At 42.2% G+C, this 15,498-nt stretch overlaps 1 protein-coding gene across 9 annotated transcripts in view; it reads right to left on the bottom strand.

Annotated features, from left to right (window-relative positions):
• BCOR (BCL6 corepressor) overlaps positions 1–15,498 on the bottom strand; it is a 98,259-nt gene that overhangs the window by 27,199 nt on the left and 55,562 nt on the right. For 7 of the 9 annotated variants that reach the window (XM_081858852.1, XM_081858855.1, XM_081858849.1 and 4 more), the window contains 4 exons: positions 7,713–7,991; positions 7,027–7,380; positions 3,692–4,020; positions 3,072–3,209 (listed from right to left, as the gene is read on the bottom strand). In XM_081858852.1, the coding sequence (XP_081714978.1) occupies positions 3,072–3,209; positions 3,692–4,020; positions 7,027–7,380; positions 7,713–7,991 (1,100 nt within the window). The remainder of the gene's footprint in view (positions 1–3,071; positions 3,210–3,691; positions 4,021–7,026; positions 7,381–7,712; positions 7,992–15,498) is intronic. The other 2 variants (XM_081858856.1, XM_081858857.1) reach the window with 2 other exon arrangements.

The raw sequence follows: 15,498 nt of genomic DNA, 5'->3' as shown, positions 1-15,498 counted from the left end.
TAAGCTATGGGACACCTCGTCAAAGTCAGAGGCAAGATTCCCAGTGGCATGTGGTAGCTATAAAAGCAGAACGTTTCCAAGGGCGTCTCATGTAAAATGTTGTTACATATACAAATAAGGTGGCACTGAACTCTTGTTGTTCATGCTGAATGTCCATCCTCAGAAGTCCAATGTGGCTGAAGAACAGAGGTTCAGAACTGTCTCCACTACTAACACCTATAGATCCTACAGAGACAAGTGGGTCCTGCAACAAAATGCTGCAGCATGGGAGTGCTCCTAGTCAGCTAACCATTCCTTTTCTATTCTGTTCATACACACCCCATTGGCACTCAGCAGACACAACTAACATACCTAAAAACAGCTCCAGATCCACCACACCCTGCTAAAATTAAGATCCCAAGGCCTAGGTGAATAAGAATGGCTCTGCCTGGTACCTAGAAGCAGGCACTGGTGTGCCTCCCTGGAGAGAGCACCCCATTAACAGGGGAGAGGGGCCACCACGGAAAAGGCTCCTTCTCCTGTTGCCACCCTCCACACCTCCCACAGCAGGTCACACAGAGTAGGGTCTGGGTTGCTTCATGTGGGGAGAAGAGGCCCTTGAGGAATTGGGGTGCTGAGCCACATAGGTCAAAGCCACGTAGGTCACAACCAGCACTTTGACTTGAGCCTGGAAACTAATTGGTGCAGTGCAGTCAGGCCAAGATTGGTGTCATGTGCTTGGGCCATAACAACCCGGCTGTTGAATTTCACGCCAACTGCAGTTTTAGAACAGTCTTCAAGAGCAGCCCCAGGTTTAACACATGACAGTAAACTAACCTAGAGGTAACCAGAGTGTAGCCAACACTAGCTAGGTGGGCCCTGTCCAGATAGGGGTGCAGCTGGGCCACCAGCCAAAGTTGATTGGAGGCACTCTGTGCCACCTACTTGAGCTTCAAGCAACTGTAACAGATCCAGAACTACATGCAATTCATACCTGCACCTTCTTAGGGTGTATAACCCCATCCAGAGCGGGGCACATTCCACTCATCTGCTCAAGTGAACCACCCACTAACAGTCATGTCTGGATTGAGCTTCAGTTTATTGGCTCTCATCCAGCCCATGACTGAGGCAAGACATTGGTCCAGCACATCCGTGGCCACATTTGCACACATAAGGGAAAAGTAGAGCTATGTGTCATCAGCATACTGCTTACAGCATACTCACTGACCTCACTCAGCAGTTTCATGAACATGTTAAACAGTATGGGGGGGATAAAACTAAACCCTTTGGAACCCTATGCTGGGCCAAACAATACTCCCCAAGTGCCACCCTCTGAAAACAACCATCCAAGTCAGATTGGTAGTGGTGCCACCTAACCCCAGCTCATTCCAGAAACATAGAATGACCAATGGTGTCAAAAGCCCTTGAGAAATCAATTAGCGTCACTAGGGACACTCTCTTCTGTCTCTCTCCTAACAGAGATCATTATATAGGGTCACACATACATCCCAACATCCCAAGCCTACATCCCAACTGAAATGGAACTAAAAGATTGGTTTCACCCAGGATACCCAAGATCTGTCCTGCAACCCCACAAGAACCTTGCCCAAGAAGGAAACATTCGTGACTGACCAATTTCTATTTAGATTTTCTGAATCCATAGAGTGTTTCTTAAGGAGTGGTCTTAACACTATCTCCTTTTGATAGGTGGGGGGGCCCACCCCCTCTTGCAAAGAGGCTTTAATCACCTCTCTGATCTGGTCAACCATCCTTTCCCTGCTGTTTTAAAAAACCATAAGCATCAAGGGAGAAGAGCAGAAGTAGTTGCCCAAACCAAGTCAAGCACCTTGTCCATGTCCATAAGTCTTGCTAACTGAAACTCATCCAACACAACAAGACTAGAAAGTGCAGTGGAGAATGAAATTGTCTGACTGTGACTTTAATCACTGGACTTTTCCCATATACAAGATGCCACATTGCCCTACTACACAAGAAGTTAAATGCACCATATATCAGCACTACCCGTATTTCAGTTTGCCACATTGCTATCTAGCCCCTCAACACAGGCTTCAACATACTGAACTGATTCTCTTCTCTTTTTCATCAAGGAAAAGGAGTACAGCAAGTTGAATGCTTCTTGATTAAGGATCAGAACAGGTAAAGTTCTGATTGACCTGTGCTTGATTAAGCTCTATAACCACCACTGGAAACAAGCAATTCCCATCATCCCTGGGGTTTATGGGAGCTAGAGTCCAGCAACATATGGAGAGCCACTGGTTCCCCAGTCCGCACCCCTACTTTTGAAGATCTCACATTTTATTGCTACAGGTAGAAGTAAACAAAACCTTTGCATAAAACAAGAAGGATTTGTCAGGACCCATCCCCCACCCTCTCTCTCTCTCTATAGCATTTAAAGAATGGCAGCATTCTTACAAGCAATGTCTAAAAATGTAGAAAGGAAAATAAAGACATAGGCACCTATAGAGCTGCTTTGCTAATAAGTCTGATCTCCAAACTATTTGTACATATGACTATTTTCACCTGCAAGTCTGCAAGTCCCAGTGATTTACCAGCTCTAAATGCCAGTTTGTTTTTCAAATATGGGAATGCATCACAAAATATATATTCATAACATTAAAATGCGAAGTTCAAAAGCAGCCCTGAAATGAAGCGTGTCCACACTCTCACACTGCCAAAGCTGTGCCGGTAATTAACCTTCCTGAAATGTAGCATATATGTTAACTTTGGCTGTGTATCGGGGTATCTATCCCCATCCCCCACTACTTAGTCACGATCCCCATCCTGCAAAGCACATCAAGAACTGACTTCTTATTGAAAATGACTGGCACCTATTCAGGCTCAAGGCTATTAACTTACAGGGGTTTATATTGTTTCTTTCCTAGCCCTGTTCACAAAATATACTAATTGCACGCTTGAATAAAGAAAGAGAACAGAGAGCCTGGAGATATTTCGACATGTTGAGAAGGAACACAAAGAGAGACTCCAACCACGTGCACAGTTAGAATTATGTGTGACACCAAGCATCTTCCACATTGTAATTCAGAGTAGTGAACTTCAGAAACAATGCTTGCCTCGTATCCCAGTCGGGCTGCCCTTTGCAGAAGAGTTTCTCCAGCGTTCTTATTGACAATAAGCCTTCGGGCTTCTGGCGGCATGGGACGACTTGGGGGAGTCTCCTGAGGGGCACTTGCAATCTGCAGCTGTGAGGGCTGAAGAGACAGGCAATAATGAGGGACTCTGCTGCTGCAGGCGATTGTACAATGCCTGCTCATGTGATGTGACTAGCGAAGAGTCACAGTCTGAAGGAGCCTCTGGTCGCTTCCAGATTCTCCTCATTAACTATGACCTGTCAAAATCATTACTGGATTCCACACCCCACCCATCCATCCTTAATAATTCATTGAAAATCCATTTTCCTTTCTCTCTCTCTTTAAAAGTGTAGTAGTGTCGGCTTCTAGATTTATACCATCTAAAAGTTTATGATCAAAATCCTGAAAGAATCGGAGGAGCCCTCACAGATTTGTCCTGGAGTAAAGTGGATTGAGCACTGCAGAACAGTACAATGTGTTTTAAAGTAAACAGAAAGGGCTTGGAAGTGCCACTACATAAGACAACAAGCTAAGTGTTTAAAGTGGCTGATATTAGCCAAACCTGAAATATTAGTGGGACAACTGGGTTGAAATAAAGATACCTTCTCTTCAGCACTTTCGAGATCAGTGACATCATCTCCTGTCAGGGATGACCTCCTTCTCCTCTCCTGCAGTGCCAAATGTTTTGTTTTACACTGACGTTTCCCTGGTGGCTTCTCACAGTCGCCATGTTTCTGCAGCAGGGATGCAGCTTGGAAATCTTCTTCCTCGTCTGTGCACAGCACATCTGTCTTCCAGTTTTCTTTCATTTTCTGCTGCTTGGCAGCCAACCTTGAAACTGGAGTACAGCTTGGCTGGGCTTGCCTTTTGCTGTTTATATTGGTAGATGAAAGGGTCTTCATGTGCGGAGATGCTGGGAATGGAGGGATACCTAAATGGGGAGGAAAGGCATTGTACATTGCATAGTGTGTTGAAAGGAAAGAGAACACACACACCTAACATTATTTTAAAACTTTTACATTCGCATTAAGCAATTCCACATTTGGACTATAAGCAATAAAAAGTAATTGTAATGGGCGGGTACATCTGCTAAACAAAGTTTGCTGTTTCGAGATCTAAGCACAGTAAACAACCACACAGTCTAGCACTGCACCATCTAAGCATTGTGGCAAAGGAGATATGAATCAGGCCTCCTTCTCAGTGTACTTGTTTATATGGATGCAGATGAGAGAAGAGGCTTCCTTACCTGTAATGACATGCTAGCAAAGTGGGAATATACTGCTCTTTCAGGTATAGAACTGCTGAAACCTTTCCACCTCAGGAAACCCATTTTTGCTTTTTGTAGAGCAGAGTGGAGTGTAAAATTCAAAGGACACAGAAACGGTTTCCATAATCAGAAACGCTGGTTGAGTGCCCAATTCCCATTTCTGCCTTTGAAAAAGTCTCCCTTTGTGCACCAAAAATGAGGAAAGCATTGGGTCTGTTTCTTGCAGCATTCTGAAAAGGGATCATAGATCCAAACATCTATTTCTCAGTGTTGTATGGCTCTTAACCGTTAAGCAAACCGTCCTGTTTGCTGCATTGCAAGGAACTAACTTTCAAGAGTTGCTTTTTGCAAGGATGTCATGTACACAATCCAATCAGAAACAGGATATATTGACCCTAAGTGACCTGTTCAGCTTCTCTAAAAAACCAACAATGCATTTCTCATAGCTTCAATGTTCAATCCACTTTTGTAACATTCTACTGACCATGCCTGAAGAGAGAAAAGGATTCCCTAAGACACAAAGGAAATGTAAAGAAAGCAAAGAGGTTCATGATGAGTTTGTTTACATGACAATTTTCAGGTAAGAGGAATCAGGACTAAACTTCTACAGAACCCAAAAGGGACCAACAGAACAACTGAAATGAATAAAAATGAATGACTAGCTGTGGTTTTAGAGTAAGAACAGTACAGTGGTACCTCGGGATGCAAACGGGATCCGTTCCAGAGCCCTGTTTGCATCCCGAATGGAACGCAAGATGCGATGGCGTGTCTGCGTGTGCGCGGGTCGCATTTCGCCGCTACTGCGCATCCGCATGACGTCATTTTGAGTGTCTGCGCATGCACGAGCAGTGAAACCCGGAAGTAACGCGTCCGTTACTTCCGGGTTGCCGTGGAGTGCAACTCGAACGCGCTCAACCCGAAGCACATTCAACTCAAGGTATGACTGTATCTGAATTCACAGTGCATCAGATCAAGGTTTCTTAACTTCTGTTTCTGTAAGATCAAGCAATGTATGAATGGAATAGAAACCAAGGGCATGACTCATGAGTTTGATCTGTCTATCTAATGAAGGATTCTCTCTCTTGTCTTAAAAAAAACTTTTTTAAAAAAACATATAAGAAAGTGGTGAATCCTCTAGCTGTTGTAGACTTAGGCCTAGTTTTCACCAGGGTGAAACTTGTGGCTGGACTTTTCAGGCAGGAAGTAGGGGCTTGCACTTCAATGTTCCTCTGTTCCAAAAATAAATAAATATCCCCATACCTGGAAAACTAGCATGTTGCAAAGAAGGGTCATTTTCCATATGATTCCTTTCTGGGCTTAGGGAGTCTTTTTGTATGGGAGAACATTCAACGATTCAGATCTCTGCTCTCAATAACAGAATGTTCTCTCATATAAAAACAAAAAACCAAAACTCTGCCTATCGCAGTCTGAAATGATAGAGGCCAAACTATGTGTTACATTAAATGCATGATTTGATTTAATATGTTTCAGGTTTTGTTTTGATTTTAAAACACAGCAGCTGCAATCTGGAGCACAGCACATGGGAAGGGCATTGACCCTTTCCCCCTGCACCACGGTCCTGATTAAAATCCTTCCCTCCTCCAGCTGCCATTTGCTCTTACAGGGAACCTGCTGCTGGTACCTATAGCAGCTCTGAGGAGCGATATTAGTCAGAACAACAGTGCAAGGAGAAAGGGTTAAACAAGAATTTAACATAACATATAATTTGACCCTCAGAAGCTCTTTCCCAAAGACCTGCTCCCAGTTGGAGATGAAATCTTATATTTCAATGTTATAGTAGGTTTCTATAGATTTTTATTGTGCAAGACAGCTACATTGCTTGTCGTTATATTTAAATTGTCATTTTATTTCCTGTGAACTGGTTTTCAGTACAATCTATGTGTAGAAGATGCAGTAGATACAAAACTGAAGACGACTAATTAGGAAAGAGAAGAAAGAAGTGGTAAAGCAGGCTAGGTCGAAGAACTTAGCTAGTCTGCATTTAACCACAAAGCGGAAAAGATTCGGGAAAAGACACCTGTACACCTTTCCTGGCATAAAGAGAATGGAACACAAGGAGACCTCTTCCTTCCCTCCAGCTTTCCAGAGAAGGAAAAAATTAACTCAGAAGTTCAAACCTAATGGAGCAGTGAATTCCCACAAGTGGTTAAAAGATGCAGTACTTTTCATACTGTCTTCCTTAATCTACACTCATTCATTCGTGTCAAAAATTGTTATGAAATCAAAATCATTCCTGACCGGTAAAGATGAAGGGGGGGGGGCTGTTATGAAGTCAAAAACTGTTAAGAATATCAAAAAGCAAAAATGACCGAAAAGAACCTACAGACAAAAATATTTTAGGTTTTTGGTATTCTCTCCCCACCCCCACCCCCAATTTGAAGCGGGGAGGGAATCACACGACACAGACAGCACACACATCTAGGATGTGGCATTAAAACACAATTAGCACCACACACTACAGATTTGGCAAAACAAGCATAAGTGGTTTAATAGTGGCACTTTAAGTCCTTTATATGATCATAGTAAAATTTTATATTATATATAATATAATATAAAACTTCTACCCAAAAAACTACTGACAGCTTCTTAGTACTGGTGGCAGCATGCGTCACTAAGTAATGCTAGATTTCCCTAGTAATCTCTGCATACCTTGTTCATTGTCACTTGTTTTGAGGGACTCTTCAGACCAACTTCTATTGCTTTTGACCTCTGACCTTTTCTTGGTGTGCCTTTCTTCTGTGCAGTCTTTGACCTTTGCAGTGGCCTCTGGCTGAACAGCCTCAGCTAAATCTTTCCTGCTTTGCCGGCCCAACTTGCCGGGTGGGGATCTCTCTGGTGACACCTGCTGCTCCCACAGTTCCCTAAGATGCTGCAGGTGACGCTGCTTTTTGGGATGGAGCCCTGTTAATTCAATGCACACCTTCAGGTTGGTCACCTCATTACAATTGGGCTCTTCTAAGTGGTTAGAGGAATTGTTTGTCATTTCCCTCTCAGGCCAGTCATCTAATGGAAAAATAACTAAAAATTAATCAAAAGGCCCTCAACTTGAAACAAAAGCTATAGTTCACTTGTGGGGCAGATTGTTTCAGCTTCACCACCACACTATGCATTTTTAAAAGATTAGCTCAGGAGGGGTTTGCATGCACTACAGCAATTTGCATTGGCCAAAGATTACGTTGTCCAATGACTATTCTTGTACCTTGTAGGTACCCAAACATAATTCAGGCGAGGATTTGGGATTGGCACAACACAGGTCATAAATGGACATAGGTTAATCCAAAGAGTGTTCACTTCACAAGCCATGCCTTAAAGAGTGACCAACTTGGCCGGGTTACCTTTGGAGTTCTTCCTCTTTTTTGCTTTTGATGCAAATTCATCTTCCTGCTCCTCTACAAAGTTTTCTTTAAGGCTTCCATCGTTCTGCATTTTCTCACCAGAATGTTTACGCTTCCTGTCCTGGTGGGGGCACAGGGCCTGGTTGACATCTTCTGCAGACTGGTCGCTGGCCTTTTCATATACAGTAAGTCTCTCCACACTACTGTCTGCTGGAGGACCTTTCTCCTCAGGAACTTCAAAACCGTGGTCCTGGGTGCTCTCTGTATTGTGAAAATCACCTTAATTTAAAACAAAACAAAAAACAAAAAGGGTTACCACATCACTAACTCAACGAGCATCTCGCGCAATTGCTTCCATCTCTTCAGAGCAATTGTAGCACCAAGTGCGTGCTTGTCAAGAGAATTTACGAAGTAGATGAAAAAGTTTAGACACAACTATGGATTTTGGTAAGGATGATTATTATTACATCAAGGACCAATAGGAAAACTAGACATACACTAATATTGCTGATATTTCACTAGGAAAAGGTGGCATGATGCAAAATATTGTTTTTCTCATGATGCAAAATAACCAGTTGCCATGAATTAATTCTAGCAGCTCCAAGTCAAATTTGCAAACCCAGGGAATGAAAGACTACAGAGTGTGACGATACACCATAACCTGAACTGCTGGAAACACTTATTGCAGGGATGGGAAACCCTTTTCTGTTGAGAGTCACGTTCCCTAGACAGTAATTAATCAGGGGCCACATACTGAGGGCCAGAGTGAAAAGTGAGAAGGGCCAATCCGATTTGCTCACTCCCTCTGCTTCCCGCCCCTGCAACCTGCATGAAATTAGGCCCTCTCTGACCTATGCCCCCCCAGTATCCACGTATTCGGGGATTTAGTAGTGCAGTTAACATATTGCAATGCCACTCGTCTTCAAAAAGTCTACAACTTTCTTCCTTTTTTGCAGCAGGCCTTGAAAACCTGGCTGACATTTTGTATCCTCAAGGTTATGCTTAACCTTAGTCAAGGATATATACAATATAACAAAAACCACAGTCTTCAACCAACAGACAAACATTTCTGAACTAGACCTAAATAAATCAAAGTTGTATATCAACAATGCATAAGGATTCCATGCCTTGAACCTGAAATTTTTAAAATTTTAAAACTTTTTCCCCCCTGTGCAATCCTGTTAAAGCTTCTTTGCCCTTCCCACATTATCTTTCTCTGTAGATAAGGATTTTTTAAAGGATGCAGCCGGAGCCCTCTTCTCATGTATCTGCCTCTGGTCTCCTTTGTTCCCACCCTCCCGCACATTCCTCCTCTAATTTATCCCATCAATCTTATCACCCGCTTAACTTCCTCCTCTTCCATTTTGCTGCCTGCCTTATCTTCTCCTTCCATCAGCCCCCTTCTTAAAAGTTTGCCTGACACCTGCTACTTCAAAAAGCAGACTGAAATGAGTTTTGAAACCCAGCAAAGGAAGATTATAAAACAGTGAGGGTTAAACTGAGCCAATTTACAGGAGCAGCTCGTTTACACTGAAACCTGATGATGTCAAAGCACAAGAATCTACACAATATTTAGTGTTGTTGCTATTATTATGAGTTAGATTTACATGCAGATAAAACTGACAGCAGATTAATAGGACTAGGTTACTCTCCTATCTAAAAAATATTTTTAGTTACATTGAAACAAGTTTTGCCTGGGACTGGTTTATAGGAAGGGTTCAACATGTATTGAGATTATAGGGTGAAGAGAACAACATCATGCTCCAAACATTAGCTTTGATGAACTCATGATGACCAGCAATCTAAACAGGTGTTTCCCTTAACACAGTTCGAGGCGGTTCTTAGTGTGAGATTTTTTTTTTAAGGGGGTGTATATCTCAAGATGACACACAAAATGAAACTTCCTTTTTTTTAGCATGTGTGATTTTGCTGAAATATATGATCTCTTACAGATAATGAAGAAAATGAGGTATAAAAATTTGTTTGCATTAAAAAATGATGAGCAAGGCACACAACACTGGATCAAATCTACAAAACGTTTGGATTTGCAAACTTGGAAAGAAGGAAAATACTACAACTTATTTTTCCTCTGGTATAAAGACTTGACTGGTGGTATTTCATAGTCTTTATTATTCGATGTTCTATTGACTGGATGCTGGAAGAAAGCATTCGCTCTAATTTTGTATAAAGCTTCATTAGTGAATACTAGCAAGCTTCTTGCAAATATTTAGAGGATTGGGATGTTGCTAGCCCAAGAAAAGTCCATGTTTTGAAGATTATAAGTAAACCTGAAATATGACTAGAGCAGGGGTCAGCAAACTTTTTCAGCAGGAAGCTGGGTCCACTGTCCCTCAGACCTTGTGGGGGGGCCGGACTATATTTGGGGGCAGGATGAACGAATTCCTATACCCCACAAATAACCCAGAGATGCATTTTAAATAAAAGGACACATTCTACTCAGGTAAAAACACACTGATTCCTGGACTGTCCATGGGCCGGATTTAGAAGGCGATTGGGCCGGATCCGGCCCCCGGGCCTTAGTTTACCTGCCCATGCTCTGGAGTATTAATTCATAGTTACATAAGAATTTTGCAAACCGGGCTTAAACCAATGGACCAACCATTTAAACAAAGCATTTAAACAAAACACTAAGGCATACAACCATCAAGCACAGCTCCCATATAACCATCATTAGTTCCAATGGGCCTTGAATAACAAGAGCTCCAGTGGACCTCAGATAGATTCCACTCCAGGCTGTTAACCTGTTTTTGACCTAAACCGTAACAAAAATCTGCTGAATAGGTTCTCTACCATAACATGCAACCACCTTCTCACTTAGGCTGATTCACATCTCCAACCCAAATCCTAAGTCCAGTTTCTAAAACAAGTTCAGGTGTTTGGACCAACCCCTAACCCCCATTCTATCAACAGTGGATTTTTTAAAAACACATTATGCCCACATGTGTGCTACACTTGCAGTTCAGAATCAGCAGTAACAGAAGGCCCCAGAGGGAGTGGGGGGGCAGGAATACACACAGGGATTTGGTCAACAAACCAGCCTCTATATGAACATGAAACAGGGCTAGTGGCACCCCCTGCACACACAAAAAACAACAAACAAACACCCAACTGACTGATAAGTCCAACAACTAAGAAGTCAAATATAGGTGGGACGTTTCTGTTCTACCACAAGAGCCTGATAGAAGATGACTTCACTAAACTTTTTTATTAGCATTCCGTACCAGTTTGCTACCTACTGAGAATCTGTTTGGGGAGGAGGGGAACTTTAAATCAAAGACAGTTCTTCTTACAGATAAGAAAGCAGACAGGAATATCAGCCTAAAACAAGGTCGTTTCCCTCCTTTAACAATCTGGGAATCCCCTACATCTAAAAATCAGGCAAAAAGGAGACCCTGAATTTACAAAAATGGTGAAGTCAAGTAACCATCTGCTGCATGTGTGTGTTTTATGCAAGCTTTCCTTACAACTCCTCAGGATAAGGCCATTTCAGGTCTTTCTTGCATTCCAAATCTACCACCACAAATTGCATGCATCTTCCAGCTTCAGTCCAACCATGATAACACAGAAACTAAAATACGACCTTGCATTCCACAGCAAGAATGAAAATAGTCTACTTCAAGGACTGTTTGTTGCCCAGAGTACACTTACCATACTTGGAGCAACAAATAATTTTTAACTTTGCCTAAGTATACGTGAAGGGGACGCGGGTGGCGCTGTGGTCTAAACCACAGGGCCTAGGGCTTGCCAATCAGAAGGTCGGTGGTTTGAATCCCCGCGACAGGGTGAGCTCCCATTGCTCGGTCCCTACTCCTGCCCACCTAGCAGTTCGAAAGCACGTCAAAGTGCAAGTAGATAAATAGGTACCACTCTGGCAGGAAAATAAACAGTGTTTCCATGCGCTGCTCTAGTTTCGCCAGAAGCAGCTTAGTCATGCTGGCCACATGACCCGGAAGCTGTCTGTGGACAAACACCGGCTCCCTCTGCTTAGAGCAAGATAAGCGCTGCAACCCCAGAGTTATTCACGACTGGACCTAATGGCCAGGGGTACCTTTACCTTAACCTTTAAAGTATATGTGAACAGCAAACAAGCAAGTTCACTTCATTATAAAAATGAAGTCCTTTATCTTCTTCAAACGTGGTAGCAGACACGTTTCCTTTCTTCAGTTTAATTCTGACCTGGGGAACTTCTTTAGGAAATGTTATTAGACCACCCAGACTCTAAAATTATCCAGTGTCCTCATCCAAAAGTATATCACAATTGGCAAAAGCCAGCCTATGGTAGTCACAGCTAAGCCCAACTTAGACTACATTCCTATGGGTCTGAATTTAATGGAAGTTACTTCTCAGGGAAACTTACACCAGAGTAAATACCCTAGGACTATACACCATTCACATGCACTCTTACCTGCACTGGAAATAAACGGGACCCAAACTGCAATCCTATGACACTTACCTAGAAGTAAGCCCCATTGAACTCAATTGGGTTTACTTTAGAGTATGCACTGAAAGTCACGTCTTATCTATCGAATAGGTATAATAAATATATTACCCAGGTCTAGGGATAGGGGAGAAATTTGTTTGGTTTGAAACTAATTTTCACTTCCTGAATCCACATGAAAACCAAAGCACACCTACTCATCAAATTTCATGCTTTTCTGAATTTTACAGTGCAGCCCTCCAACCAAAATATGCATACAAAAATGTGTATTGAGAAAGCACAAACAAAAATGCTTACGTTAGTGAAGATAACATTAAAAATGTATTACATTGGGGGAAAGTGCTTGCAAAAAATATGTATAGTAAGATAACTTATTTCTTGCAAATTAAAAAAAACACATGAATGACAACAGAAATTGGCCAAACAGAATTTAAGATTGGAAAAATAAGAAATCGAAATTGACAGAGTAATATATCCCTATTCCGAGCCCTACATGAAGGAATACAAACTATCAGCTATCCTATAGTTCTGCCACATGCAGGATGTTTCCACCTTTGTTTATTTCTTCCTCCACAACAAATCATGGATTTGGCTTTTTTATCACTGGCAAAGATGCAAGACAAATAAATGTTTGTCACTTTGCATTTTCATTGTGCTTAACAGTCTTGTTCATTCTGAGCAATCTCCCCAAAATGGCCTTGATCTTCCCAAAATGAGAAAAATGAAAAGTGTCTGTCAGAGCAATGGAGAAGCACTGAATTAAGTCTGTTCCTCCCAAAAGAATGAACAACTTCTGTGTATGTCTCTTCCTCATGAACCTTATAAAGCAGCAGAAAAAGAAGGACAGCCCTGGAAAAATATTCCTAGGCAGGTTGAACTTATTGTAGAATGAATGGAAAATATCTGAAGCACAATGTCAAATGTAGAGATCATAATTTAGTCCCCACCCACTCACCCAAATCTCCTAAATTCTTGGGTGAAAAATAAAGAAGTTTGGCTTGAGGAACCCAGATATCTCCAACATGCTACGGATTCATTCTCAATATAATTCCTAACAGCCTGACAGATATAAGCATTTCTCTTCTGCTTGTCGTACATTATACCCACTGTTCATAAATTCATTTTAAACAACAAGTGCATTTTAAAATAATCTACTCCAATGTTTTCTTACATTCTGGTAGTTGAACAACACTTATCTCCTGAATTAAGGTTGATATACATCACCCTTACACCTGAAAAATGTTTACTTCTTTAGAGGTTGAAGGTAGGAGTAACAATTATCCCCCTCAGTGGAAACTATGCCTTTGTCTCAACAGAGTCATGAAGCCAGGGGTGCTTCTTGGCCAGAAGAGCCAGCTTAGAGTAGCAACTCTTGCAAAGATGCAATTGGTAGCCTCCTCTTGAGCCTGAGTAATGCTGCTGAATTTCTGCATGGGGAATGATTGAAAGATCCAATGACATCTGAAGCAGAGAATCAAGAGGATCACATGCCAATCAGCAGAGGCTGATTGGAAGGAGGCAAGTCCACAGCAGTGAATCTTGCAGAGACCCAGCCAGAGCTTCCTCTGCAAATGAGTACTTGGTGCTTGCAAGAGCTTTTTAATTGGTTAATTTGTTTCTTGCAGCAGACAGGTAGTTTAGGAATCATCCTATACTTCAGCACTCTACTTTCTAAAACAAATAGGAAAAGGGTTATGGATCTCACTGCATTTGCTACATGGCCTGCGGGGAAGATTCATTGTTCCACTAGTTGTCCCACTTTAGGTTTCTTTGGTGCAGAACAGTGGTCATGCTGCAGCAGCTAAAGCCTTAAAAAGGGTCAGGATGCCTAAAAATTATAGTATTTCTCAAAGAACGAATGACACTTCCTTTTAACACTATTAAGCCACCATGCCCATTTCAAATGGATCCATATACCAGGCTGCTTAAATCATTCCTCTGCTGAACACATCCCATAATTTATCACATTTGTGGCAAAGAAGCTCTCCATAGCAACGTTTACAAGTCTCCTTGGCAACAAAGCAGTTTTTGCTATGGCTCTCCCCGGTCCTCCTGATTTTTAAACTCCCTGGAAAAGAATACAGACGCTTGCCTCTCATTTTGGTTTTCGCATTTTCAGGTTGGATGTACCTGACACCATTTGCCCCTCTACCCCCCCCAAAAAAAAAATTATGTAATTCACCAGTAGAGAATTGCTACACATTTTTAAATGCAGTGGAAATATCCTGGAGGTCAGATGAATCATTGGTTTTAGGAAACTTTCTCTCTGTGCCTCAGTTCTAAGTCCGCTTCAGTACATGTCGATGCATGGATAAATATTATTTAAAATGAAATAAATTTGCACCAATCCATCTGCAGGCAGCACAATGAACATTGCTGTAATTTGTTTTGCACCACTGCACCAGAAAAAACACTCAGAGCTCACTTATGAGAATGAAAATAATTAACTGATTATTAAGGATGAATCTAGAAAACAGAAATTAATACTTTGACCAATCCTATGAGAGCCACTGCTTTTATTCAGACCATTTAAACTTAGCAACCAGACCTAGGAGTTGGGCATTGCAGAAACTTGACTCAAACTGCCGGCAAGTGTTACAGCCTTCCTTCCACTATATTAGGCATGTTCTAGGCTGCACTTGAGCAGGCAGATGCTTCTACCTCCCCAGCATTTTGCTTGCTTGAATGAGACTCTGCCTGAGTGTGGCAGTTCCATATGGACACCACAAAAGACTCCACTCATATAAATTCACAGTAGCCCAACTACTCTTGCTGTAAGGAAGGGAAGTACAGACAGTTGCAGACATGCAATCTCTTCCTAGCCTAGACGTTTCCTCTCACCATTTCAGGTCTGCTGCAGTGACCCAAGTGGCTGGCCTCTAGCACTATCTAATCCTAGTTGGAAGATGCTTGAGCAAGTGGCTCCCCAAAAGGTTTACTCTGCCAGCACAACTCTGCACTGAAAAAAGGGTTCCTATGGAGTTTTTTAAAAAACCACCTGGACCTCATAGGTTCTCCACCCCACTCACTAATCACTCACGTGGCTGCATGTATGCAGTGGGCCCACAAACGGAGGGAAAAGGACCACCTGTGTTCAGGTAATTAGCAGCACTGAGAACCAATGGGGCATCTTACTTCTCCACAGACTTCCTGCTTTGGCAAGAACCTTCCCTTGGAGAACTTAAGACATGCCAAAGCCTTTCATGGCCTCAGCTAATTCCACTTCGGTCAGAGATAAGGAAAATCACCAGTACTCAGTCTTTTACTATCACATCTAACTTTGTTTTGCTGGTAGTTGGGGTGGGAAAGGTGGAGAAAAGAATGCTT

The sequence above is a fragment of the Podarcis erhardii genome (genome assembly GCF_964252035.2).
Source record: "Podarcis erhardii genome assembly, chromosome: 4".
NCBI classification, from domain to species: Eukaryota; Metazoa; Chordata; class Lepidosauria; order Squamata; family Lacertidae; genus Podarcis; species Podarcis erhardii.
Note: the sequence above shows the minus strand (reverse complement) of the source record. Positions and strands in the feature narration are given on the sequence as shown.